The sequence below is a fragment of the Heloderma suspectum genome, chromosome 2 (genome assembly GCF_057233095.1).
Source record: "Heloderma suspectum isolate Gila_16-S chromosome 2, 16-S_ref, whole genome shotgun sequence".
NCBI lineage: Eukaryota > Metazoa > Chordata > Lepidosauria > Squamata > Helodermatidae > Heloderma > Heloderma suspectum.
In genome coordinates, this window is record NC_139459.1 from 407217638 (window position 1) to 407245257 (window position 27620).

Consider the following 27620-nt stretch of genomic DNA (forward strand, 5'->3'; position numbering starts at 1 on the left):
ATAAAGGAACTGGCAGAAGAACTCTCAGAACCGCTGTCTATTCTCTTTGAGAAATCATGGAGGACGGGGGAAGTGCCAGATGACTGGAGGAGGGCTAACGTTGTCCCTCTCTTCAAAAAGGGCAAAAAGGAGGAACCTGGGAACTACAGACCAGTCAGTCTGACATCAATTCTGGAGCAGATCATAAAGCAATCCATCTGGAAGCACCTTGACAACAATGCCGTGATTACTCGAAGCCAGCATGGATTTGTCAAAAACTCCTGCCAGACAAATCTGATCTCATTTTTTGATCAAGTAACCTCCCTTGTGACCATGGGAATGCTGTGGACATCATATACCTCGACTTCAGCAAAGCTTTCGACAAAGTGCCCCATGATCTCCTGATGAGCAAACTAGCTCAAAGTGGGCTAGATGAAACAACAACCAGAGAAGGGGAGCGCTGGCTCATGCAAAACCACCAATTAATGGGTTTTAGTTGACTTCTGGGTCTGTCAAACTCAGTTTACATCAGAGTTTGCCTTGGTTTCTCACCAGTTAATGCATAGGCTGGAAAGCACCCAGAGTAGACCCACAAATGAGAGAAACATCTCAGGATGCAAACATTTTATCTACGGGAAGCCCAATGTGTTCCTGCCCGATTTAATTTTTGAGGGGCTGTAGTAATAAGAACAGAAATAAAAGACAGCACATGACAACACTGAATAATAATAAAACAATATCATAGCACATTGCAACAAGTCCTGTGCACAGCCCCAAACCCCCGCAGCCCAGCACAACCTCACGGCACATGTCTCCTCATGGCCCGCAACTTCCTGGCTGTTAGAGCAAGACAACAATGGAACCCATTCCCAAAGGAGGCGGTGGGCTCTCCCACACTGGAGGTATTCAAGACGAGGCTGGATAGCCACCTGTCTGGGATGCTCTGGCTTGGATTCCTGCATTGAGCAGGGGGTTGGACTTGATGGCCTTGTAGGCCCCTTCCAACCCGACTATTCTATGATTCTAACCTCTGCTACCCAATCTGGTAATTCTATAATGCAATGCCTTCAGGAGAATTCATAGAATCAGAATCATTCTGGAATTCTAACTCTGCAATCCAACTCTGAACATCCAATACTGTTTTGACCAGAAAGAAATAGTAGATGAAGTGGACGTGGCAGGAACCTTAGGGAAAAGTGTCCATGTCGTCTTGGAATTCATGACGGAGAGTGCTGTGAAAACTGAGCTTAGCTGGACACGCAACTTGGGTTTTAGGAACACCAATTTTTAGAAGGTCAGAGAAAAGTTGGTTCAGATCCTGTGGCTAGAAGGAAAAATGAGCTCCAGAAGCAAGGGAGATCCTGAGAAGGCACAGTCACAAACCATTCCCATGAGAAGGAAAAACAGGGACATTTCAAGAACCTTGGGTGGCCACAGAAGGCGCTCCACCTTGCAGAGCAGAGCCTGCACTGAGGGGTGGGTGGGACTAGATGGCCTCCAAGGCCCCTTCCAACTCTAGGATTCAACTTGGGCTGTATAGAAATACATACATACATACATACATACATAAATAATCTGGCACTGAAAGGGCTAAATAATAATTATTATTATCATCATTTCTATACCACCCAATAGCCAAACCTGGGTGCTTCACAACAATTCTCAAGATAACATATAGCATAATTTAAATATACAAAATTTTAAAACAGTTTAAACAGCTAAAAACAATTTCCAGAAATATTAGCCCCGTTCGGACAGTTCGCGTGAACGCCCATCACATCCCGCGGAACGCCTGGGAGGAGAGGGCAGCCCTAACCTGTCATCCCAAGGGGGCGGAGCTGGTGCCAAGCGGGCCTCAGTGGGGGATCATGCCCGCCAGGGGCCATCGCTGAGAAGGCCCTCTCCCTCGCTGCTGCCCCCCGAGCCTGCCTTAGGGGTGGCCCGCGGAGGGAGGCCTGCGGGTCGCGGGCCGGGAAGGGCGCGGCCGGGAGAGGCAGGCGCTGCGGTCACGGCCGCGCCGTAGTTCGAAATACTTTTGCAGCACGAGGCTGAAGAGCCGCTTCCAAGTGCAGGCGGCAATCCGGTGGGGAGCGGCGGGGCTGCCCGGCGGCGCGTCCGGGGGGCCGCAGGCGCGCCCGACGCACCTTCGCGGAGGCCCAGCCGCGCGCTCCAGGCCGGCGCGGGCGAGGAGGCCGCGGCCTCGCGCGCAGCCCGGCTCCCGGGTGGCCTCGCAGCCCCGCCGGCCGAGAGCCGCTCGGCGGAGGCGGGAGCGCCGGCGCGGGCGACGCCGCCGCGCACGGGCTCCGCGGACGCCCCCGTGGGCGCGCTCGCCCGGCGCCGGAGCTCGCCAGGAGCGCGCAGGCTGCGGCGCGGCGCGGCCGTTCTGCTCCCGGGAGCCCGACGCGGCGCCTCCTCTCCTCCGCGGCAGCGGCGCGCGCGGGAGCAAAAGGCGAGGCAGCGGCGCGCGGGGCGGGCGGGGCGGGAGACGGGCGGCCCCGCCGTGGCCCGGGAGCCTCGCCCCCGCCCCCGCCGAGGCCGGCCCGCGCCCGCGCCCTGTGCCGGGGCGCGGCGGGCTCCGCCTCCCCGCCTCAGGGACCGAGTCGGGATCCGCCCCCGAGCCTGCGATGGAGGCGCCGGGCTCCGCCGGGCCCGGGGCAGGAGGGGCCCCCCGCGCCGGCCGGGAGGGGGGCCGCGGGGCGCGCCGGGGAGGGCCCGGGCCGGGCAGCCGGGGCGGCGGCGGCGGCGCCCGGCGGGAGGAGGCGCGCCGGCGCTTCCGGGGCTGCGGCTACCGGGCGGCCGCGGGGCCGCGGGAGGCCTGCGGCCGCCTCCACCGCCTGTGCCGCCGCTGGCTGGAGCCGGGGCGGCGGCCCAAGCGGCAGATCGTGGACCTGCTGGTGCTGGAGCAGCTGCTGGCCGTCCTGCCCGCGGAGGCGGCGCGCTGGGCGCGCGAGTGCCGGCCGGAGAGCAGCTGCCAGGCGGTGGCCCTGGCCGAGGGCTTCCTGCTGGGCCGGGCCGAGGAGCGGCGGCGGCAGGTGGGGGGACCCTCGCTCTGGGAGCCCCCGGGGGCAGGGGCCGCCAGAATCCCCCCCAGGGCCTCCGAGGAAGGGGGTCCCACTCCCCCACATTGAGCGCCCCCCCCCGACACACACAAGAGAGCGGTTCTGCATGTGTGAATCTGGCCCTTTCTGGAGGGGGCATCACCAGACAGCTGAAGGGGGCTCGGAGGCTCCAAGGGAGGAGGGGGCGCCGTCTCCGCCAGCAGTGCAGCCCTCCCAGCAGAAAGGGACACCTGCGAGCTTCTCCCTCTCCCCTCAAGATGGTTTTCGGAGGGGGGTTGAAGCGCCCTGTGCCAGTCCTAATGCCAGGGTTGATTTACTAGCCCCAGTCCAAAGATCTGCCAAGGACCCTGCTGGGCTGCGAGTGAGCAGCTGGGCTTGGGAGGCGGACTGATTGCGAAGGAGGCCTGCATGCCAAGAGACGGGGAAGGCTGCCCCCGGCCTCCGCCTGCCCCGCTCCTCACACAAGAACATGCTCACAGTCCCTTTCCTGGGCAACCCCCTCCTCTTCCAGCCGCAGGGGATGGTAGCCCAGCTGGCCCCGGATGTTGCTGAACCAGCGAAGGCTCCGTCGGGAGCAGAAGAGCGGCCGCACCGCAGGGGGATCCTGCAGGAGGGGGGCGGAGATGGCGCCTCTCCGGGTGAGGATCAGTGGGGCATATTGCAATATGGCCTCCCTCTGTCACCTACACTTGACTTCCACGGGCGGCTTTTAAGTTCCCCTTGAGCCTGGGTGGGGACAAGGAACATCTGTCTAATGTATTGAAAAAGGTGACTTGTTTCAACAGATTAAGAGTTTATATAAATTGAATTACAGCCAAAAACAAAGTGGAGGAAGATTGATTTCACACTAGGAACTAAAATGCAAAGTGCTTCTGAAGTATAAAGTATCTTCTCACCTTCTTTGTCTTCCTCTTAGAAAATGGAATGACATTCAGGGATGGCAAGAGGACATTCGGAGCTGCTTGGTGGCCATCTCCTCTTTGTGGTACAGTAGAAAGAGCTTCTGGGCAGCCGGAACAGGTACGGGAGGCCTGGGTTTCTCAGTCCCCTGCACGTCTCCCTGGGCCGGAAAGGGTTGTCCATTCAGGTGGCTGCCAAGAAGGCCTTGAAAGTCCCCCACCGGGCCCTGGATCCCGCAGGGGGGCCTCCAACCACCTCCCTCTCCTGCATCACCTGCCCAGGGAAACTCTTCCTCTTCCAGGCTCCGGTGACCTTTGAGGAGGTGGCCGTGCGCTTCTCGGCGGAGGAGGGGGCTCTGCTGGACCCAGGCCAGAGGGCTCTGCACAGGGAAGTCATGGCGGAGAACTACAGGACTCTGGCCTCCCTGGGTAAGGCTCCCTCTTTCCCTCGGCTGACACATCCTGGAATCCTGTGTCTATTTGTTTATTATATTTATTTATTTATTTCATTTCTATACCACCCAATAGCCGAAGCTCTCTCGGCGGTTCACAAAAATTAAAACCAAACAACACACAATAAAACAATTTATAATAATGTTCAAATTGTGGAACATTAAAACCACAATTTGTTGCCTGTGTCAGTGCATTTGTGCTGATGTTATGGAGGACAACTGCTGGAATCTGGCCTGTCTGGGTCAGGCTGTTGCCTGGGCTGACGCATCCTTGAATCCTAGAGTTGGAAGGGGTCTAGGAGGCCATCTAGTCCCCCCCACTCAGTGCAGGATCTGCTCTGCAGCCTGGAGCACCTTGTGCAGCCACTCAAGGTTCTTGAAATGTCCATAGATTCATAGAATAGTAGGGTTGGAAGGGGCCTACAAGGCCATCGAGTCCAACCCCCTGTTCAATGCAGGAATCCAAGTCAGAGCATCCCTGACAAATGGCTGTCCAGCCTCGTCTTGAAGGCCTCCAGCGTGGGAGAGCCCACCACCTCCCCAGGTCATTGGTTCCATTGTCGTATTGCTCTTACAGTCAGGAAGTTTTTCCTGATGTTCAGCCGGAATCTGGCTTCCTGTAACTTGAGCCCATTATTCCATGTCCTGCACTCTGGGATGATCAAGAAGAGATCTGTGACAACCTTTCAAGTACTTGAAGAGTGCTATCATATCTCCCCTCAGTCTTCTCTTCTCAAGGCTAAACATGCCCAGTTCTTTCAGTCTCTCTTCATAGGGCTTTGTTTCCAGTCCCCTGATCATCTTTGTTGCCCTCCTCTGAACCCTCTCCAGTTTGTCTGCATCCTTCTTAAAGTGTGGTGCCCAGAACTGGACACAGTACTCCAGATGAGGCCTAACCAGTGCTGAGTAGAGGGGAACTAGTACTTCCCGGGATTTGGAAGTGATGCTTCTATGAATACAGCGCAAAAGAGCATTTGCCTTTTTTGCAGCCACATCACATTGTTGGCTCATACTCAGCTTGTGATCGACAACAATTCCAAGATCCTTCTCGCTTGTAGTGTGGTTGAGCCATGTATCTCCCATCTTGTAACTGTGCATTTGGTTTCTTTTTCCTATGTGCAGAACTTGGCATTTCTCCCTATTAAATGTCATTCTGTTGTTTTCTGCCCAGCGCTCCAGTCTATCCAGATCACTTTGAATTTTGTTTCTGTCTTCCCAAGTATTAGCTATCCCTCCCAATTTTGTGTCATCTGCAAATTTGATCAGCATTCCCTGCACCACCTCCTCCAAGTCATTAATAAAAATGTTGAAGAGCACTGGGCCCAGGACCAAGCCCTGCGGTACCCCACTCGTTACCTCTCCCCAGTTTGAGAAGGTCCCATTGATCAGCACTCTTTGAGTCCGATTCTGTAGCCAACTGTGGATACACCGGACTGTTGTTTCATCTAGCCCACTTTGAGCTAGTTTGCTCATCAGGAGATCATGGGGCACTATGTCGAAAGCTTTGCTGAAGTCAAGGTATATGATGTCTACAGCATTCCCACAGTCCACAAGAGTGGTGACTTGATCAAAAAATGAGATCAGATTTGTCTTGCAGGACTTGTTTTTGACAAATCCATGTTGGCTTCAAGTAATCACGGCATTGTTGTCAAGGTGCTTCCAGATGGATTGCTTTATGATCTGCTCCAGAATTTTCCCAGGGATTGATGTCAGACTGACTGGTCTGTAGAAGAGAGGGACAACGTTAGCCCTCCTCCAGTCATCTGGCACTTCCCCCGTCCTCCATGATTTCTCAAAGAGAATAGACAGCGGTTCTGAGAGTTCTTCTGCCAGTTCCTTTATGACTCTAGGATGCAGTTCATCTGGCCCTGGAGATTTAAACTCATTCAAAGTAATGTGGTTTTCCTTGACCATATGCCTGTTGATCTCAAGCTGCAATCCTGCCCCTTCAGCCTGTAGTTCGCCTTTTCCAGGGGGGTCATAGACCCTCTTTTGGGAGAAGACTGAGCCAAAGTAGGAATTCAGCACCTCTGCCTTTTCTTTGTCATCTGTTACCGTTTTGCCATCCTTATTTAATAGCTGAACCACCATTTCTTTCCTCTGCCTTTTACTCTGCACGTAGCTGAAGAAAGCCTTTTTGTTGTTTTTAACATCCCTTGCTAACCTCAGCTCATTCTCAGCTTTAGCCTTCCTGACGCCATCCCTGCAATTCTGTGCTATCTGCCTGTACCCTTCCTTGGTTACTTGGCCTTCTTTCCACTTCCTATATGTGTCCTTTTTTGTTTTCAGGTCATCCCTAAGCTTTTTGTGAAGCCACATTGGCTTCTTCTGTTGTCTTCCACCTTTTCTTCTTGTTGGAATTGCTTGTGATTGTGCCTTGAGAATTTCCTTTTTTAAAAGCTCCCACCCATCTTGGACTCCTTTTCTCACTAGCATAGCTTGCCATGGGACCTTGCTGATCATTGTTCTGAGTTTATGAAAATCAGCTTTCCTAAAATCTAGGGTACGCGTTTGACTACACTCGGCTTTTGCTTCCCTTAGAACCAAGAACTCAAGTACAACATGGTCGCTTTCCCCCAGAGTTCCTGTAACTGCTACTTTCTCCACTAAGTCATCTCTGTTGGTTAGGATCAAGTCAAGGATAGCCGATCCTCTAGTTCCTTCCTCTACTTTCTGTAGGAGGAAGTTATCCGCCACACAAGTCAGGAATTTCCTGGAGGGGCCATGTTTTGCAGAATTTGTCGCCCAACAAATATCGGGGAAATTGAAGTCCCCCATTGCTACTACATCATGCTTCCTTGAAACATTGGCTATTTGCTTTTCAAAAGTTTCATCCTTGTCTTCTCCTTGGTTGGGTGGCCGGTAGTAGACTCCGACCACCAGGTTCCTTTTATGCTTTGCTCCATTTATTTTGATCCAGATGCTCTTGATGGGGCTACCAAGCTCCTCCTCCTGCATTTCTGTGCAGAGTATTTTTCACATACAGTGCAACCCCACCTCCCTTTCTGTTCCTCCTGTTCTTTTTGAACAAGTGATATCCTTCCATTGCTGTGTTCCAGTCATGAGAGTCATCCCACCAAGTCTCAGTTATACCTATCAAGTCATAATTTCCCTCTTGTATTAAGAGTTCAAGGTCGTTCTGTTTGTTTCCCATACCCTGGGCATTAGTATATAGACATCGAAGACCATGTGCTTCATAGTCTGGCTTTCTTCCTACATGTGCCTGAAGACTATTATTGGGCGCTATCAGAGCTGTTCTCTCCGGTGCAGTGCATGCGCCTATGTCCATTGTTACCCCCAACATTACATCTCCCTTCCCTGTAGGATTCAGTTTAAAGCCCTCCTGATGAAGTTCTTCATGCTGTGGCCAAACACATTCTTCCCATCCTTTGTGAGGTGCAACCCATCCCTAGCCAACAGCCCCTCTTCCAGGAAGTATAGCCCGTGGTCCCAGAATCCAAATCTCTCTCGTCGGCACCACCTTCGTAGCCAGTCATTCACCCGGAGTATTTTTCGTTCCCTTTCTATCCCTCTTCTAACTACTGGAAGGATGGATGAGAAAACTATCTGGGCCCCAAAGTTTTTGAGTTTCCTTCCCAAAGCTTCAAAGTCTGACGTGATCTCTTCGTAGCTCCGCCTGGCGGTATCATTTGTTCCCACGTGGATGAGAAGAAAGGGATACCTGTCAGTGGGCTTTATGAGTGCAGGCAACCTTTCAGTCACATCTCTAATCTGTCCTCCCGGGAGACAGCATACCTGGCGAGTCCACGGGTCTTCGCGACATACTTGGGTCTCGATCCCACGCAGCAAGGAGTCTCCCACTACTACCACCCTTCTCTTCTTCTTCTTGTAGGCCTGGGTTTCATCGCCTCTGTTGGACTGACCTTCAGCCTCTTGCTCGCTCTCATGCAGGTTCCCCTGTGATTCTTCCTCTGCAGGCTGTCCTCCAGTCTCATCCGCAAGTACCTGGAATCGGTTCCACAGCTCCACTGCTTCCACTGGTGCAGAGCGGCGTCTAGTTCTTCTTCTCCTGTCACCCTTTTCCAAGGAGTATCCTCTACTCCATTTTTCATCACCTCAGCATTTCCCACTGCCTCCTCTTGCTGTTGCTCTTCAAGCTTCTGGTCTGCCCTTTGCTGCTGTAGTTCCCCCATTCTGTCCAAGAACTCTTCGTGTTCTCTTATTCCCCGGAGGGTCGACAGTCGCCGCTCCAGTCCACTTACTTTTTCCTCCAGCAGCGTGATCAACTTGCACTTGTCGCAGGTGTAGGCCATGTTGTTCTCCTGCAAGATAACAAAGATTGCACACACCTTGCAGGTCACCACCACTGGAGAGTCTTGTCCTTCCATAGCCTCTTTTCCCTTTTTGTGTCTAGCTTTGTGATTGTTCTATACTAGCCTGTGCCTGCTCCTCTGCTCAGTAGAGGTTAAAAGCAGGGTCCCACTGGTGTGAAAGTGTGTGTTACAAGACAAATAAATGGAAAAAAGTTAATTAAAATAAAAAATAAAAATAATTAAAAAAAATGTTAGGGGCCTCCCCCTTGCCCTCCCCTGCCGAACTCCCCTGGCCAACTCCTGTTTGCTCCCCCTGTTCGCTCGCTCTCTGGGAGCTTGCCTGCTTCTGTAGTCCCTGGACCAGCTGGAGCAGCTTGCTCTGCTCTGCTCTGCTCAGCTGGGAGGCGGGAAACAACAGGGGTCCCTGTTTTTCCTTCTCATGGGAATGGTTTGTGACTGTGCCTTCTCAGGATCTCCCTTGCTTCTGGAGCTCATTTTTCCTTCTAGCCACAGGATCTGAACCAACTTTTCTCTGACCTTCTAAAAATTGGTGTTCCTAAAATCCAAGTCGCGCATCCAGCTAAGCTCAGTTTTCACAGCGCTCTCTGTCATGAATTCCAAGACGACATGGACACTTTCCCCTAAGGTTCCTGCCACATCCACTTCATCTACCATTTCTTTCCAGTCAAAAATGTATTGGATGTTCAGAGTTGGATTGCAGAGTTAGGCTTCCAGCAGATGTCAGGAGAGTTGAAATCCCCCATAATTACTAGTTCTTGCCTCTGTGGGAGTTTTGTTATCTGTTCCAGGAAAGCACCGTCCATGTCTTCTGGCTGGGTGGTAAACTCCCACACTGCAATCCTTCTTGTTCCTCTCTCCCTCAAGTCTGTACCCAAAGGCTTCCAACAGAGCTTCCATGCTCAGCATCATGGGTTTCTTCACAGGTGGATATATTCCTGGCATGTAGCACACGGATGCAATGAATATGAACTTGAGCACGCTCCGGGAGAGAGCGCAGGACAGGAAGGCCTGGCGTGCTATGGTCCATGGGGTCACGAAGAGTCGGACACGACTGAACGACTGAACAACAACAAGCACTCTTCCCTCTCCCTTCCTGCTGGGCCTATTCCTTTTGAACAGGGTCTCTCCTTCAGTGGCACTATTCCAATCATGAGTTCCATCCCATCAAGTCTCAGTAATGCCTATTAGATTATACATTAGTATTTCAAGTTCATCCTGTTTGGTTCCCATCCATAGGTCTTAGTGGGATCCACCTCCCGTGCCTTGTCTCCTCTCAGTCCTGCGTGTTCTTCTCCATAAAGAACTACTAGGCCTCCATAAAACGTGGCCTAGTAGTCCTGAGCTCTGGGCTTTTCCACCCCACCTGTTTAAAGGCCTCTCAGTCAGGTTTGTGAGGCTCCTGCCAAGACCGTTCTCCCCTTCCCTGCGAGGTGGACCCCATCGTGTGCAAGGAGTCCTTTACACTGGCATCGTAGGCCACGGTCCGCCAGACCAGCCTTTCCCCAGGGCACCATCTGCCTTGCCGGCTGTTCGCTTTCAGTATCCTTTCCCCTGTACTGGTGCCCTGGCCTTTGACAGGAAGGGCTGCCCAAAACTCCACTTGTGCCCCAAATCAATCACTTTCCTACTCCCAGAGCCTCGCAGCCATTGGAAATCCAATCAGTTCTTTTTCCCAGTTAAATGTCATTCTGTTGTTTTCTGCCCTGCGCTCCAGCCTATCAAGATCCCTTTGAATTCCGTTTCTGTCTTCCAGGGTATTAGCTATCCCACCCAATTCTGTGTCCTCTGCAGGGCTAGGTGATGAAAATAGGAAAGAATTCCCTGATCTGCCACAGGAGGGGCGGGAGCCTTCAGACTGGGTGTTTTGAAATCGCTAAACAAATGCTATAGTCGGGAAGTGCCAGAAGTAATTTCGCTCTTTCTGTCCTCTGCAACAGGGCTTCCCATTCCCAGATCTGATCTCATCTCCTGGCAGGAAGAAGTGGGTGACCCCCTTGTCCAGGGCTCTGAGGGAGGGGAGAGATCAGCAGGTGGGTGCTTGGCTGTGGTTGGACCCTTTCTCCATAGGCCTACCAGATGTGTTTTCCTAGCAGATGTTTCTCCTGGCTAAATGTCACCCTCTTGAGAGATCTGTCAGAGAAACAGTCTGGGAACATGTGGAGGGACTCAGTCAACTGGGAAAAGGCTAGCTGGTGTCTAAAGAGTGGGAGAAAATCTATTCAACACCAGTCTCGAAAGACAGTATTTATAAAGTAATATATTTTATTATTACTTTATATCCTGCCTTTTTTTCCTCTTGCAAAGAATCCAAGGTGGCGTTCATGGTTCTCCTCCTCTCCATTTTATCCTCACAAAACCCCTGTGAGGTTGGTCAGGCGGAGAGTCAGCGACTGGCCCAAGTCACCCAGTGGGCTTCCTGGCCGAGTGGGGAGTAGAGTCCCAGGCCAGCCCTCTAACCCCTACTCCCCATGGCTGTCAGTCTTCAGCCTGTGCAATCAGGATATGGAGAAGCTGCTTGGAGGGGGAGGCCTCGCCCCTGTCCTCTGAGCCATGCCCTTCAGTGATAAAGGCAGCCAGGTTGGGCTTAGGATCTCAGAGGTGCTTCGTCCTTCCTCTCCGGAGCGCATGGTCCCCACTCTTCCGAAGGAGGCGGAGGTGCAGTCTTTGTTCAAGGAATCTAGCCTGCGGCCTCAGGTTTCTCGTAGTTATCACCCGATTCATAAACTGCTGGGGGGGGGGGAAGGTATGGGAGAGGGTGGCGGCCCCTCGACTCCCGGTGGTCTTGGGGGACACTGACTGTTGGATCCACATTTTCATGGTGGTGGATGAGTCACACTGGGAAATTCAGATTTCACAACATTGGTTCTTCGGGCTATCAGCGGCTTTCCATACCATCAGCCATGGATCCAAGTTGGTGCACCCTATCTTGCCGCCCAAGGCACACCCAAACTCTCACACGAATTCTGGCGAGTGGGGGTGCATGCTGGGAAGATGGGCTGCTGCAAATGCCACAGCAGGAAAGCGGCTGGCAGGGCTCTTGGGGGCCCCCACTGGAGGAGGAGGCCGGCCCTCGTGGCGGGGGGGACAGCAGCACAGTTCACTCCTCCTCCCGCTCCACCCCGATGTGCCCGCCTGAGGCCATTAATTGGGGCCAGCCCCGATCGCATCCTTCAGCGGGTCGGGTCGTTTTGTGCCGCTGCATGATTTAATTGTGAATTTTTATTCTGTTGAAGATGGTTTTTACCTCTTGCTCTGAGCCATCTAGCGTGGATTACGTCCTCTAGACAGTCCGCCAACATTGGTAGAAATGAGTCTCTGCACACCACTCTAGTTACCGGTTCTGTTCAGCATTAGAGCCAATTTATTGTATTTAGAAGAGATTGCCACTCCACTCAGTATTTTTCCTCTGTTAATCAAAACAGCAAACCACCGGCTTTGTTCCTTGAAGTGAGGAAACATTCTCTCTTCATTTTTTCAGCTGAATGTGGAAAGAGCTTCAATCAGGGCTCCCACCTTAAACAACATCGGAGACTTCGCTCAGGGGACAAGCTGTATAAATGCTCACTGTGTGGAAAGAGCTTTAGCTGGAGCTCCGACCTTAAACGGCATCAAAGAATTCACACGGGGCAGAAGCCTTATGAATGCTCGGTGTGTGGAAAGAGCTTCCGTCAGAGATCCCAACTCAGGTCTCATCAAAGAATTCACACAGGGGAGAAGCCCTATCAGTGCTCAGCGTGTGGCAAGAGCTTCAGTCGGAGCTCCGACCTTAACTCACATCAAAGAATTCACACAGGGGAGAAGCCCTATCAGTGCTTAGAGTGTGGAAAGTGTTTCAGTTGGAGCTCCCACCTTAAACACCATCAAAGAACTCACACAGGGCAGAAGCCGTACAAATGTTCAGAGTGTGGAAAGAGCTTCAGTCAGAGCTCCCAGCTTGAACAGCATCAAAGAATTCACACAGGGGAGAAGCCGTACAAATGCTCAGAGTGTGGAAAGAGCTTTAGTCAGAGCTCCCACCTTAAACACCATCAAACAATTCACACAGGGAAAAGCCCTCTAAAGGTGTCTGGAAAGTGTTCATTCTGAGCACGACCCTTAAGCAACACAAAAGAATTCACACAGTTGAGATGCCCTATAAATACTCGAGCGCAGATAGGGTGTCAATCAGGGCTCCCAACTTAACTTTCAGTACTTCCAAGAATTCACAGAAGGGAGAAGACCTCTAAATGCTCTGTGTAGAAAGCGCTTTGTTCAATGCAAATGCATGGAATTGCGAGACTGAACGCCCAGGAGGAATCCAGTAAATCCTCATAGTTCCTGAAACGCGGGAAGATCCTCTCCTGGTGCGCTGTTCGTTTCAAAAGCTTCAGCCCCAGGAGAGAGCATGGAAATAATTAGCAGCCAAGAGCATTCGCAGAAGGGGCCGGGTGCATCAGGGCTCGAAACGGGGCATGGACATCCACCCGGGTGGCCGCGTGTGGGCAAGGAACATCAGGTGGAGGCGCCTGCCTGGGCAGCCTCCTGTCCTGACCGGCTCCCACCTGCTCACCTGTCAGCATGGCCTCCCGCTGCTTGTGCCAGTCCAAAATGGGCCACGGGTAGATCTGTGGGAACAGTGCCTGATCAAGCCGGGCGACTCCTCCATATTCAAGTGTAATATAGTTTTCTAAAAACATTTTTATGTTGCTGTGGCTGTTTTTTTTTATCATCGCAAGGTTTTATTGTTTCAAATCGTTGTGCACCGTGTTGATGGCTTTTTAGGCAATAACGTGGTATATAAATGTTAATAACTTAGAATACATATTTGGGCTGTTTGCGTCTTGAAATCTGCGTTGACATCTCAGTTTTGGTCTCGGCATTCCTTTGGTTTCGGGCCGGAATGGCTTCGTCGAGCGATGCGATCCCCCCTTTGCGTCGAATGGGTCCGCGGTCGGGATTCGCCCCGCGCCCCTGCCTGGCCTGGGAGCGCGGGGCCGCCCGCATGCCCGGCCGCCCCGGCCCGGCCGCGCGCCCTGCTCCCGCCTCCCAGCAGCCCGCCGCAGAGGACGGAGCGGCGGCCCGCGGGAGGCTGGTGCGCCCCGCCGGCGGGCCCCTGCCCGCGCTGCCCGCCGGCTCCTCCCGGGCCCTGCGGGGCGGGCTCGGCCGCGTGCCCTCGGCCCCCCTCGCCGGCCCTGCTCTGAGCCGGCCGGCCCGGGCCGCGCCCCGCGTGGCCGTGACGGGCGCGCGGGCCCCTTCGTCCAGCAGCGCCAGGAGGCCCGCGCCGCCTCGGCCTTGCGCCCAGCCGCTCCAGCGCGGCCAGGGGGCAGCCGGCCTCCGCGCGACGACCCCGCGGCAGCAGCTTCCGCCGCAGGGCCGCGAGGCGGGCGCCCGCGCGTCACCCCAGCCCCCGCGCGCGCCCCTCCGGCCGCGCCGCACGAGCGCGGCAGCTGCCTCTGCGGGGGAGCCGCTCCGCCGCGGCCGCCGCTCGCCGGCAAGGCGCCGCCGCCACAGGCTGGGGCGCGCCCCCCGCGAGCGCCCCGCGCCCCTGGCCCGCGCAGTGCCCGGCCCGCGCGGCGCGGCGCGGGCACGGCCGGGGCTGGCGGCGCTGGAAGCGGAGCGGGAGCCCAGTCTCCCGGAGCCGGCCGAGCTCGGGGGGCGCGGCAGGGCCCGCGAGCCCCCGAGCCCGACGCGGAGCGGCAGCGCGCTCGGCTGGCGCGGCCTGTTGCTCGGCCCGGCTCGCCGCCCCCGCGGGAGCGGGCGCTGCCGCGGGCCGACGCCAGCGGGCGCGAGCGCGCTGTGTCTGCGGCGGGGCGGCCTTCCCCGCCGCGCGAGCGCGCTTTGTCCCCAGCCGCGGCCACCGGCTGGGCCACTTGTCGCAGGTGTGGGCCGTGTTGTTCTCCGGCAGGAAAACAGACATTGCACACACCTTGCAGGTCACCACCACTGGAAGAAGAGCCTTCAGGGTGGTGGCCCCATTTCTGTGGAACTGCCTGCCCCTGGAGGTCAGGCAGGTGCCAATGCTGTGCTGCTTTGTTTTTGAAGGAATAGTTTTGATGTGTTTTATTTTTATCTTTACCAGTTTAGATATCGAATGGTATATAAATGTTGTAAATAAATAAATGCATTTGTGTTTTTCTTTTAGCACAGACCCTACACCCAGTGGTGTGGGAAAGGCACTCAGCACATGCTCAGAGTTTCTCCATAACTTAGCCCTAGTTTTGAGGACAGGCTCCTTGGCTGACTCCTGGTGAAGACCGGGCACAGATTAAGTTATGGGGAGGAGGAGGAGACAGAGTTTGTGCATAACAAGGAGATGGAGGAGACATGCACAAAAGAGAAGGTGTCCTTGCATGAGCAGACACCTGCGGATGGGAGGAGGAGGAGGGATTGGTGTAGGAATGGGGGAAAAGATGCTGGAAATGCCCAGTAGTGGGAGAAAAGCGTTCTGGATAGGCTCAGGGGTCCTCTGTGTTTTATTACCTTTGGTGGAAGATAAATACATTCTCCTAATTCAAAAGCTACATGCGTGTATATAGATACACACACATACATACAAGTATATATATATATATATATATAAATTGGGGCAGTGCATTGAATTTGGACAAAGTTTGAAGCCCAAGCAGAATCGAGCAGAATAAGCCAAAACAACATGTTTTGGTTCGGTTTCGCAGGATGCTGCGGGAGGAGGGAGGGAGGGAGCGTGGCTGAGGAGCTGCCAGGCCCCCCCGCTAATCCCAGGGCACATTTTGCCAGGGGCTCCGCTCGCTGAGCGTTGGGGGAGGGCAAGGAGGGGGCCGCCCTTCCTGTGCCAGCCTGCTTCAGCACGAAGACGCCTTGCACTGGATTCCAGGCGCCGTCCTTCCCTCACCAGGCTTTTCGCCTTACGCCCCGTTGCAGGGTTCTTCCTCAGTGACGCCTCCGGGCTGCATGTGGCTTTTGGGTCAATGGTCGGCCAGGAGCACAGGAGGCGACCCGGCCCTCTCCTGGAGACCCTCAACATGTGCGTGGTCCAACCTGGCCCACCACCTTGTCAGCATCCTCGTGCTGCCACTGCCGAATCACGCCTGCCAGAGCTGGCCAGGCTTGGCAGTGGCGTGCAGTCCGGGGGATGCAGAGACCACCTTGGAATCAGAATCGCAGGGTTGGAAGGGGCCTGCAAGGCCATCGAGTCCAACCCCCTTCAATGCAGGAGTCCAAGTCAGAGCATCCCCAACAGGTGGCTGTCCAGCCTCGTCTTGAAGGCCTCCAGCGTGGGAGAGCCCACCGCCTCCCCAGGTCATTGGTTCCATTGTCGTACTGCTCTAACAGTCAGGAATTTTCTCCTGATGTTCAGCCGGAATCCGGCTTCCTGTCACTTGAGCCCATTATTCCGCGTCCTGCACTCTGGGATGATGGAGAAGAGATCCTGGCCTTCCTCTCTGTGGCAGCCTTTCAAGTCCTCGAAGAGCGCTATCGTGTCTCCCCTCGGTCTCCTCTTCTCAAGGCTAAACCTGCCCGGTTCTTTCCGTCTCTCCTCGCAGGGCTTTGTTTCCAGCCCCCTGGTCATCCCCGTTGCCCTCCTCTGAACCCCCTCCAGCTTGTCTGCGTCCTTCTTCAAGTGCGGTGCCCAGAACGGGACACAGTCCTCCAGACGAGGCCTGACCAGTGCGGAGTAGGGGGGGACTAGCACTTCCCGGGGTTTGGAAGCGATGCGGCTATTAATGCAGCCCAAAAGAGCCCGGGGCGGCCGGGCGCGGGCGGGCGGAGGGAGGGCCGCGAGCCGGGGCCCGGCCGGCGGCGGAGCCCGAGCGGCGCGGCCCTCTGCCGGGGAGCCGCGCCGAGGGCCGGGCCGGGCCGGGGCGCCCGGCTTCCCCGGGCCCGGGGGCGGCGGGGCGCGGCGGGGCGGGCCTGCGGGCGCGCAGCCGGGGAGGCGGAGCGCCGCTTCCGGAGAGGCCCGCGGCGAGGAAGGGCTGGCGAGGAAGGGCTGGGGGCCTCCGCGCTTCCGGCCCCGCCTGGGTTTCCCGCGCCGCCCCGCCGCCCCGCCGCCTTCCCTCGCCCCCCCTCGCCAGCGGCCTGGGCGACGGCCCGCAGCCGTTGCGGGACGTGACCGCGCCCTCCCCGTCTCCAGGCGTCGGGGCCTCCGCGCCCCCAGGGAGGCCGCGATGGAGCCGGGAGTGAAGACGGGACAGCCGGGCTCCGCCGGGCCCGGCGCAGGGGGGGCCCCCCGCGCCGGCCGGGACGGGGGCCGCGGGGCGCGCCGGGGAGGGCCCGGGCCGGGCAGCCGGGGCGGCGGCGGCGCCCGGCGGGAGGAGGCGCGCCGGCGCTTCCGGGGCTGCGGCTACCGGGCGGCCGCGGGGCCGCGGGAGGCCTGCGGCCGCCTCCACCGCCTGTGCCGCCGCTGGCTGGAGCCGGGGCGGCGGCCCAAGCGGCAGATCGTGGACCTGCTGGTGCTGGAGCAGCTGCTGGCCGTCCTGCCCGCGGAGGCGGCGCGCTGGGCGCGCGAGTGCCGGCCGGAGAGCAGCTGCCAGGCGGTGGCCCTGGCCGAGGGCTTCCTGCTGGGCCGGGCCGAGGAGCGGCGGCGGCAGGTGGGGGGACCCTGGCTCTGGGAGCCCCCGGGGCAGAGACCCTAAAAATCCCGCCCCCCCCCCCGCCGTGTCCCATCCTACACTCCACTGGGCGATGGTGCTGAACGTGTGGATCTGGCTCTCCCCGGGGGGTATCACTAGATATCACAGCGGAAGGGGGTTGGGGGGTTCCAGGGAAGGAACTGTCCTCCACACAGCGGTACAGGCCCCCCACCAGAGCAGAGATTAGCATTTGGAGGCACCAGAACTGCTGTGCAAGCAGTGGAAACTCCCGAGCACCAGGGAACACCCGGGGGCTTCTCCCTCTCCTCCCGGTTGGTGTCAGGAGGGGCTTTGGGGCGCCCTGTTCTGGTGCTCTCCGAACGCCAGGGTTGCCTTACTGGCCCCAGTCCGGAGGTCCTTGTGCGCCGCCGGCCAGACCCAGCCGTGTGAGCTGCGGTTCTTGGGAGGCAGAATAAGAGCGGCAGGAGGCCCGACGCCAGCAGACGGGAGACGCTGCCCTCGGCCTCTGCCCGGCTCAGCCCTTACGCAATGGCGTGAACGCAGTTCCCTCCCTGGGCTCCTCCCTCCTCTTCCAGGCGCAGGGGATGTTGGCCCAGGTGGCCACGGACGTTGCTGAAGCAGCAGAGGGTCCGTCGGGCCCCACGCAGAGGCCGCTGCTCACGGAGATCCTGCAGGAGGGGGACGGAGGTGCCAGCTCTCCAGGTAAGGATCAGCGGAGCGCATTTCAGCATATGCCTGATATTCCCGGCTGCTTTTAAGCACCCCTTAACCCTGTATGGGCTGGAGAAACCTTTGAAAAAGAGATTTGTTTCAGTAAATTGAGCCTTTATATGAATTAAGTTATGGCGAGCAACGAGGTGGAGAAAGCTTGATTTTACTCAAGGAACTAAAATACAAATGCCCACAAAGCATAAAGTATTTTCTCTCTTTCTTTCATTGTCTTTTTCTTAGGAAACGGAGCAACACTCCGAAGTAGTGAGGGGACACTGGAGGCTCCTGCTCGGCCTTCTCAGCGTTGTGTCAGAGTGGAAAGACGTTCTGGGCAGCTGGAACAGGTATGGGAGGCCTGGGTGCCTCGGCCCCCTGCACGTCTCCCTGGGCCGGAAAGGATCGCCCATCACAGGTGGCTGCCAGGAAGGCCTTGAATGTCCCCCACGGGCCCTGGATCCCGCAGGGGGGCCTCCAACCGCCCCCCCTTCCTGCCTCTCCGGCATCATTGCCCAGGAAACTCTTCTCTTCCAGGCTCCGGTGACCTTTGAGGAGGTGGCCGTGCGCTTCTCGGCGGAGGAGGGGGCTCTGCTGGACCCAGGCCAGAGGGCTCTGCACAGGGAAGTCATGGCGGAGAACCACAGGACTCTGGCCTCCCTGGGTAAGGCCCCCTCTTTCCCTCAGCCGACACATCCTGGAATCCTAGCATTGGAAGGGGGCTCAGAGGCCATCCAGACCAACCCCCTGCTCGGTGCACCCTCTGGTCTGCAGGGTGCAGCTCCTTGTGCAGCCAGTCAGGCTTCTTGCAATGTCCCCCATTTCTCCTTCTCATGGGCATGGTTTGCGATTGTGCCTTCTCCGGATCTCCCATCCCTGCTGAGCTCTTTTTTCTTTCAGCATTTCCAACGTGGGATCCCTCGCCAAGTTTTCTCTGAGCTTCTTGACATTGGCTTCCCTGAAATCCTAGTGTGCATTCAGCTAAACTCAGTTTCCACTGATCTCTCCATCACAAATCCCCCAATGACACGGTCACTTTCCCCCAAGGTTCCCTCCACGTCCACTTCACCTGCCATTTCTTCCCTGTCAAAAAGCGTATGGGATGTTCCGTTCTTTGCAGGGTTAGGCTTCCGGCAGACGCCAGGAGAGCTGAAATCCCCCATGGCTGTTACAGCTCTTCTCTGTGGAAGCTTTATCTTCCGTTCCAGGGAAGCGCCATCCATGTCTTCCAGCGGGTCCTGAACTCCCACGCCGCAACCCCTCCTCTTCCTCCCTCCCCGTCTTCCCCGAGGGCTTCCATGCTGCGCATCCTGGGTTTCCTCAGAGGTGGGACATTCCTGGCACGTGGTGCCCCTCCCCCGGGCCCATTTCGTTTGAGAAGCGGCGCTGTTCCCGTCAGGAGTCTCGCCCCCAAGCCTCAGTGATGCCTCTCCGCTTGCGCTTAGCCTCTTGCAACCGGAGGTGATGCTCGCCCGGGTCATTCCGCATCTTCCCTGCTTTCCTACACAGGCATCGGTGGGATCCACCTCCAGGGCCTTGTCTCCTCGCAGGCCTGCATGTTCTTCTCCACAGAAGGTGGCCCAGTAGTCCTGCGCTCCGGGCTTTTCCACCCTACCCGTGAGTTAGTTTAAAGGCCCCTCGATCGGGGTCGTGAGGCTCCTGCGAAGACCGCTCTCCCCAGTCCCCACGAGATGCACCCCCTCGTCCCCAAGGGCCCCTTCGTGCTGGCATCGTAGGCCACGGTCCGCCAGACCAGCCCTTTTCCCAGGGCACCATCTGCCTTGCCAGCTGTTTGCTTTCAGTATCCTTCCTCTGCACCAGCGCCCTGGCCTTTGACAGGAAGGGCTGCCGAAAACTCCTCTTGCCCCCCCGGTCCTTCCCTTTCCCACCTCCAGGGTCGCAGTCTCTGGAGATCCAGTCAGCGTTTCTTCCACGCTCCAGGAAGACAACGCAGTTCCGAAGATGACATGTCCGGTGTGTGTGGGGTGCCAGGGAGCGCTCCCGTGGCGGGCCGGTGTGCCTGGGGTCCAGCTGGAGCTCCCCTCCAGGCTGGGGCTGCCCTCCCCCTCGTGTGGCCACTGGCACCTGCTCCGTGGCTGCCTCTCCAGCAGAGTTGCAAAGCTGAGTTCAAAGGCAGCAGGCGCGTTCTGGCGGCACACTGGCGCTCCTTGGTCAGAGCAGGACCCTCTGGCTACAGCCCCTCTGGCCGCCCCATGTGGAGGAGCTGCAGGATCCGGCCAGCCTCCCATTGCTCTCACTGGGACTGGGGAGGACAGGGAGGAGGGGCAGGCTTCAGACTGCGTGGTTCCAAAGCCCTTTGTTGTTCATTCGTTCAGTCGCTTCCAACTCTTTGTGACGTCATGGACCAGCCCATGCCAGAGCTTCCTGTTAGCCGTCACCATCCCCAGCTCCCCCAAGGTCGAGCCCGTCACCTCCAGAATATCATCCATCCATCTTGCCCTTGGTCGGCCCCCCTTCCTTTTGCCTTCCACTTTCCCTTGCATCAGCATCTTCTCCAGGGTATCCTGTCTTGTCATGATGTAGCCAAAGTACTTCAGTTTTGCCTTTCATATCCTTCCCTCAAGTGAGCAGTCTGGCTTGATTTCCTGGAGGATGGACTGGTTTGATCTTCTTGCAGTCCAAGGCACTCTCAGAATTCTCCTCCAGCACCACAGTTCAAAAGCATCTATCTTCCTTCGCTCAGCCTTCCTTATGGTCCAGCTCTCGCAGCCATAGGTTACTGCGGGGAAGACCATTGCTTGAACTATGCGGACCTTTGTTGTCAGTGTGATGTCTCTGCTCTTCACTATTTTATCAATATTTGTCATTGCTCTCCTCCCAAGAAGTAAACGTCTTCTGATTTCCTGGCTGCAGTCAGCGTCTGCAGTAATCTTTGCGCCTAGAAAGGCAAAGTCTGTCACTGCCTCCACGTTTTCTCCCTCTATTTGCTAGTTATCAATCAAGCGGGTTGCCATAATCTTGGTTTTTTTGAGGTTGAACTGCAACCCAGCTTTTGCACTTTCTTCTTTCACCTTCGTCATGAGGTTCCTCAGCTCTTCCTCGCTTTCAGCCATCAAAGTGGTATCATCTGCATATTGGAGATTGTTAATGTTTCTTCCAGCGATTTTAACTCCAGCCTTGGCTTCATCAAGCCCAGCACGTCGCATGATGTGTTCTGCGTACAGGTTGAATAGGTAGGGTGAGAGTATACAACCCTGCCGTACTCCTTTCCCTATCTTAAACTAGTCCATTGATCCATGGTCTGTTCTTACCGTTGCTACTTGGTCGTTATACAGATTCCTCAGGAGGCAGACAAGATGACTTGGTATCCCCATCCCACGAAGAACTTGCCACAATTTGTGATGATCCACACAGTCAAAGGCTTTAGAATAGTCAATAAAACAGAAATAGATGTCTTTCTGAAACTCCCTGGCTTTCTCCATTCTCCAGTGGATATTGGCAATTTGGTCTCTAGTTCCTCTGCCTTTTCTAAATCCAGCTTGTACATCTGGCAATTCTCGTCCCATGAATTGCTGGAGTCTACCTTGCAAGATCTTGAGCGTTACCTTACTGGCATGTGAAATAAGTGCCACTGTACGATAGTTTGAACATTCTTTGGTGCTTCCCTTTTTTGGTATGGGGATATAGGTTGATTTTTTCCAATCTGTTGGCCATTCTTGTGTTTTCCAAATTTGCTGGCATATGGCATGCATCACCTTGACAGCATCATCTTGCAAGACGTTAAACAGTCCAGCTGGGATACCATCATCCCCTGCTGCCTTGTTATTAGCAATGCTTCTTAAGGCCCATTCTACCTCACTCTTCAGGTATGGTCAGTGGGCTCTAGCTCACTGACCATACCATCAAATCTATTCCCATTATTATTATCCTTCCTATACAGCTCTTCCGTATATTCTTGCCACCTTTTCTTGATCTCTTCTGCTTCTGTTAGGTCCTTGCCATCTTTGTTTTTGATCATACCCATTTTTGCCTGGAATTTACCTCCGATGTTTCTAATTTTCTGGAAGAGGTATCTTGTCCTTCCTATTCTATTATCTTCTTCCGCTTCCGCGCATTGCTTGTTTAAAAATAATTCCTTATCTCTTCTGGCTAACCTCTGGAATTCTGCATTTAATTGGGCATATCTCCCCCGATCACTGTTGCCTTTTGCTTTCCTTCTTTCTTGGGCTGCTTCCAGTGTCTCAGCAGACAGCCATCTTGCCTTCTTGTTTTTTTTTTCTTTGGGACGTTTTTTGTTGCCACCTCCTGAACAATGTTGCGAACTTCTGTCCATAATTCTTCCGGGACCCTATCTACTAAATCTAGTCCCTTAAATCTATTCTTCACCTCCACTGCATATTCATGAGGAATATTCGTGAGCTCATATCTAACTGATCTGTGGGTCTTCCCTATTCTCTTTGGCCTGATTCTAAATTGTGCAGTAAGAAGTTTGTGTCATTTGAAGAAGTGTCGTTTGACTACCTACCTTAGCATTCCAGTCTCCTGTAATGAAAATAACGTCTTCGTTTGGTGTACTATCCAGTAGGTGCTGCAGATCCTCATAGAACTGATCTACTTCTGCTTTTTCAGCATCTGTGGTTGGGGCGTATATTTGGATCACTGTGATGTTAAATGGCTTACCCTGAATTTGAATTGAGATCATTCTGTCGTTTTTTGGATTGTATCCCAGCACGGCTTTAGCCACTTTATTATTAATTATGAAGGCTACTCTATTTCTTCTGTGGTCCTATCATAGAATCATAGAATAGTAGGGTTGGAAGGGGCCTTCAAGGCCATCGAGTCCAACCCCCTGCTCAGTGCAGGAATCCAAGTCAGAGCATCCCTGACAGATGGCTGTCCAGCCTCGTCTTGAAGGCCTCCAGTGTGGGAGAGCCCACCACATCCCTAGGGAATTGGTGCCATTGTCATATTGCTCTAACAGTCAGGAAGTTTTTCCTGATGTTCAGCCGGAATCTGGCTTCCTGTCACTTGAGCCCATGATTCCGTGTCCTGCACTCTGGGATGATGATGAAGAGATCCTGGCCTTCCTCTCTGTGACAACCTTTTAAGTCCTTGAAGAGCGCTATCCTATCTCCCCTCAGTCTTCTCTTCTCAGGGCTAAACATGCCCAGTTCTTTCAGTCTCTCCTCATAGGGCTTTGTTTCCAGTCCCCTGATCATCTTTGTTGCCCTCCTCTGAACCCTCTCCAGTTTGTCTGCATCCTTCTTAAAGTGTAGTGCCCAGAACTGGACACAGTACTCCAGATGAGGCCTAACCAGTGCTGAGTAGAGGGGAACTAGTACTTCCCGGGATTTGGAAGCGATGCTTCTATTAATGCAGCCCAAAAGAGCATTTGCCTTTTTTGCAGCCACATCACATTGTTGGCTCATATTCAGCTTGTGATCGACAACAATTCCAAGATCCTTCTCGCTTGTAGTGTTGTTGAGCCCCGTATCCCCCATCTTGTAACTGTGCCTTTGGTTTCTTTTTCCTAGGTGCAGAACTTGGCATTTGTCCCTATTCAATGTCATCCTGTTGTTTTCTGCCCAGCGCTCCAGTCTATCCAGATCACTTTGAATTTTGTTTCTGTCTTCCAAAGTATTAGCTATCCCACCCAATTTTGTGTCATCTGCAAATTTAATCAGCATTCCCTGCACCTCTTCCTCCAAGTCATTAATAAAAATGTTGAAGAGCACTGGGCCCAGGACTGAGCCCTGCGGTACCCCACTCGTTACCTCTCCCCAGTTTGAGAAGGTCCCATTAATAAGCACTCTTTGAGTCCTCTTGTCCATAGTAGTAGATCTGGTGGTCATTTGATGTGAAATGGCCCATTCCAGTCCATTTCAGTTCACTGACACCCAAAATATCTATATTTAATCTTGACATCTCCCCAATAACCATTTCCAATTTGCCCTGGCTCATAGATCTTACATTCCAGGTTCCTATGGTATGTTGATCTTTAGAACATCGGATTCGTCGTTCACCACCAGCAGCATCCGCTGCTAGCCGTCCTTTCGGCTTTGAGCTAGCTGCGTCATCACATCTGGGGCTAGTTGAACATACCCTCTGTTCATCCCCAGTAGCATTTTGACCATCTTCCGACCTGGGAGTTCCATCTTCCGATGGTATACCGACACATCTCTGGTTGTACTGATCCATTTAGTTTTCATGGCAAGAATACTGGGGTGGGTTGCCGTTTCCTTCCCCAGGGATCATATTTAGTCTGACCTCTCTGCCATGACCTTCCCGTCTTCGGTGGCCCTGCACGGTTTAGCTCATGACATCATTGAGGTGCTCAAGCTCCAGCACCACAACAAGGTAACGATCTCCTTTGCTGAAGTCCAAAGTCCTAAACAACTACTACTGGAAGTGCTGGAAGTAATTTCCCTCTTTCTCTCCTCTGCAACAGGCCTTCCGGTTCCCAGATCTGACCTTCTCTCCTGGCAGGAAGCAGCGGATGATCCGCTTGTCCAGGGCTCTGAGGAAGGGGGGAGATCAGCAGGTGGGTACTAGTCATCTCTGGCTGGACTCTTTCTCCATAGGCCTGTCCAGCTTTGTGTTCCCCCAGCAGATGTTTCTCCTGGCTAAATGTCACCCTCCTGGGAGATCTCTCAGAAAATCAGCCTCAGAATAGGTGGAGGGACTTGACCAGCTGGGAAAAGGCTAATTCGTGTCAAAAGGGAGGTGGGGAACATCAGTTGAATAGAAGTCCTATGCTGTCATTTTATTTTGTATTATTTATTACAACATTGTAGCCCACCTTTTTTCCTCTTGCAAAGAGCCCAAGTTAGCTTTCCTGGTCCTCCTCCTCTCCATTTTATCTGCACAACACCCCTGTGAGGTAGGTCAGGTGGAGAGTCAGCGACTGGCCCAAGTCACCCAGTGGGCTTCCTGGCTGAGTGGGGAGTAGAGTCCCAGGCCAGCCCTCTAACCCCTACTCCCCACAGGCTCTCATTCTTCAGCCTGTGTGGCCAGAGGATGGAAAGAAGCTGCTTGGAGGGGGAGGCCTCGCCCCTGTCCTCTGAGCCGTACCCTTCGTGGGTGATAAAGGCAGCCAGGTTGGGCTTAGGATTTCAGAGGTGCTTCGTCCTTCCTCTCTGGAGCGCATGGTCCCCACTCTTCTGAAGGAGGCGGAGGTGCAGTCTTTGTTCACGAAATCTAGCCTCCAGCCTCGGGTTTCTCATACTTGTCACCCAATGCAGAAACTGCGGGGTGGGGGGGCAAGGCATGGGAGAAGGTGGCAGCCCCTCGACTCCCGATGGTCTTGAGGGCACTGACTGTTGGATCCACATTTTCATGGTGGTGGATGAGTTATACTGGGAACTCCAGAGTTTCACCATATTGGTTCTGTGGGATACATCACTGGCTTTCAATACCATCAGCCATGATATCCAAGTTCAACCAACCTATTTTGCCAGTCGAGGCACAGAGTTGTCCCCAGCCTGCTGCTGCCTTCCTTCCTGGCCGTGGGAACCTCACTGAAACACTCACAGGGATTTGGGTGAACAGGGCCCCACGCTGGGAGAACGAGCAGCTGCTCCAGAGAGCCCTGCCAGCCGTTCCCTTGCTGCTGCAAATGCTACAGTGGGAGAGCAGCTGGCAGGGCTCTCTAGAGCACCCACTAGAGGAGAAGGCCGGCCCTCCTGTTGAGGGCAGGGGACAGTGGCACAATTCACCCCTCCCCCGGCTCCACCAGCTGATGTAATGGGATGGCCAGCCCTGATTGTATCTTTCGCTGGGTTGGGCTATTGAAACCTATGGGTTAAAGAATTCTTGTACCGCTTCCTGGTTTATGAAATTATGAAATTTTATTTTATTGTAGTTTACATTTTTACCTGTTAGTGTGATCCATCTGGAATGGATTAAGTCCTCATAGGCAGTCCATCAGTATTGGTATAAATAAGATAAAATCTGTGTACACCACTCTAGTTATCAGTTCTATTCGGCGTTAGAGTCAATTTATTATATTTAGAAGAATCTGCCACTACACTCAGTATTGTTTCCTCTGTTAATCAAAACAGCAAACCACTGTCTTTGTACCCTGAATTGAGGGAATATTCTCTTTTCATTTTTTCAGCGGAATGTGGAAAGAGCTTCAGTCAGGGCTCCCACCTTACACAACGTCGAAGACTGCACTCAGGAGAGAAGCCGAATAAATGCTCAGAGTGTGGAAAGAGCTTCAGCTGGAGCTCCAGCCTTAAACTGCATCAAAGAATTCACACAGGGGAGAAGCCCTATAAATGCTCAGTGTGTGGAAATAGCTTCAGTAGGAGCTTTCTTCATAATTCCCATCAAAGAATTCACACAGGAGAGAAGCCCTATAAATGCTCAGAGTGTGGAAAGAGCTTCAGTCATGGCCAAATCCTTAAAGATCATCAAAGAATTCACACAGGAGAGAAGCCCTATAAATGCTCAGAGTGTGGAAAGAGCTTCCGTTGGAGTGCCAGCCTTAAACTGCATCAAAGAATTCACACAGGGGAGAAGCCCTTTAAATGCTCAGTGTGTGGAAATAGCTTCAGTAGGAGCTTTCTTCTTAATTCACATCAAAGAATTCACACAGGAGAGAAGCCCTATCAATGCTCAGAGTGTGGAAAGAGCTTCAGTTGGAGCTCCGACCTTAACTCACATCAAAGACTGCACACAGAGGAGAACCCCTATCAATGCTCAGAATGTGGAAAGACCTTCAGTCGGAGCTCCGACCTTAACTCACATCAGAGACTGCACACAGGGGAGAAGGCCTATAAATGCTCAGAGTGCGGAAAGAGGTTTAGGTGGAGCTGTAGCCTCCGATGTCATCAAAGAATTCACACTAGGGAGAAGCCCTCTCAATGCTCAGAGTGTGGAAAGTGCTTCAGTCGGAGCTCTGTCCTTAAAGAACATCAAAGAATTCACACAGGGGAGAAGCCCTATAAATGCTCAGAGTGTGGAAAGAGCTTCAGTCGGAGCTCCCACCTTAATCGACATCAAAGAATTCACACAGGGGAGAAGCCCTATAAATGTTCAGAGTGTGGAAAGAGCTTCAGTTGGATCTCTGAACTTAAGTCACATCAAAGAATTCACACAGGGGGGAAACCCTTTAAATGCTCACAGTGTGGAAAGTGCTTCGGTCGGAGCTCCGTCCTTAATCGACATCAAAGAATGCACACAGGGGAGAAGCCCTCTCAGTACTCAGAGTGTGGAAAGACCTTGAGTCGGCACTCTGAACGTAACTCACATTGCATAATGCACACTCAGGAGAAGCCCTATCAATGCTCAGAGTGTGGAAAGAGCTTCAGTCGGAGCTCCGTCCTTAAAGAACATCAAAGAATTCACACAGGGGAGAAGCCCTTTGAATGCTCAGAGTGTGGAAAGAGCTTCAGTCGGAGCTCCCACCTTAATCGACATCAAAGAATTCACACAGGGGAGAAGCCCTATAAATGCTCAGAGTGTGGAAAGAGCTTCAGTCAGAGCTCTGAACTTAAGTCACATCAGCCGTCTTGTTTGTTCCGGGTGGGGGAGCCATTTTTAAAATGGCAACTCCCTGTATTTCAGAAATAGATCCTGCGTGATCTATTGTCGAAAATATTTCCAGAAATACCGGGAGTTGCCATTTTAAAAATGGCTCCCCTGTCCTTGGCGGAACAAGACAGCTCTCAGTGCTGGTCCAGGGGCCCCAGGTAAGTTGCTGGGCAGACTTCTGGTT

The 27620-nt window shown here is 54.2% G+C and overlaps 1 protein-coding gene across 1 annotated transcript; it reads left to right on the forward strand.

The window, feature by feature from the left end:
• Positions 1-797: 797 nt before the first annotated feature.
• LOC146356785 (uncharacterized) lies at positions 798-27620 on the forward strand. Its single transcript, XM_084830298.1, has 19 exons — positions 798-818; positions 1914-3011; positions 3550-3676; positions 3955-4058; positions 4240-4366; positions 10622-10714; positions 12163-12746; positions 13241-13337; positions 13529-14542; positions 15564-15666; positions 16369-17230; positions 17809-17935; positions 18185-18288; positions 18476-19173; positions 19265-19399; positions 19620-19670; positions 19834-20078; positions 24348-24440; positions 26016-27620. Exons 1-19 carry the CDS (start codon positions 798-800, stop codon positions 27473-27475), a joined length of 7143 nt encoding a protein of 2380 aa, XP_084686424.1. The 3' UTR covers positions 27476-27620.

Coding starts and splice junctions, on each gene's coding strand:
- LOC146356785 (XM_084830298.1), top strand. CDS start 798: ATGGCCCGCAACTTCCTGGCT. Junction 4,059..4,239: donor CTTCTGGGCAGCCGGAACAG/GTACGGGAGGCC, acceptor TTCCTCTTCCAG/GCTCCGGTGACCTTTGAGGA. Junction 13,338..13,528: donor CGACTCCTCCATATTCAAGT/GTAATATAGTTT, acceptor TTGACATCTCAG/TTTTGGTCTCGGCATTCCTT.